The sequence below is a fragment of the Haliaeetus leucocephalus genome, unplaced genomic scaffold (genome assembly GCF_000737465.1).
Source record: "Haliaeetus leucocephalus isolate CR32 unplaced genomic scaffold, Haliaeetus_leucocephalus-4.0 Scaffold1000, whole genome shotgun sequence".
Taxonomy (NCBI): domain Eukaryota; kingdom Metazoa; phylum Chordata; class Aves; order Accipitriformes; family Accipitridae; genus Haliaeetus; species Haliaeetus leucocephalus.
Window position 1 is genome coordinate 540,568 of NW_010973436.1, and position 312 is coordinate 540,879.

At 75.0% G+C, this 312-nt stretch overlaps 1 protein-coding gene across 1 annotated transcript in view; it reads left to right on the top strand.

The window, feature by feature from the left end:
• Positions 1 to 106: 106 nt before the first annotated feature.
• The window catches only part of KDM5B (lysine (K)-specific demethylase 5B), a 57,938-nt gene continuing 57,732 nt past the window's right edge, over positions 107 to 312 (top strand). Inside the window, exon 1 of the mRNA XM_010584750.1 lies at positions 107 to 312. Within this exon, the coding sequence (XP_010583052.1) occupies positions 214 to 312 (99 nt within the window). The 5' untranslated portion in view covers positions 107 to 213.

Genomic DNA, 312 nt, shown 5'->3' on the forward strand with positions numbered 1-312 from the left:
AGGCGCGTGACGGGGCGGGGCGGCCGCCGCCCCCTCCCCCCGCCCAGGCCGGGGCGGACTCTTTTTCTCTCGCGCTCCAGCTCCTTGTGCCCCCCCTGTACCCCCCCCTCCCGGCGGAGGCGCACGTCCCGTTCCAGCGGCGCTCGGCGGTCCAGCGGCTGTTGGAGGATTGTTCGGAGCGGCGGCGGTGGCGAGCGGCCCCCGGCCCGGGCCATGGCCGAGTTCCTGCCCCCTCCCGAGTGCCCCGTCTTCGAGCCCAGCTGGGAGGAGTTCGCCGACCCCTTCGCCTTCATCCACAAGATCCGGCCCATC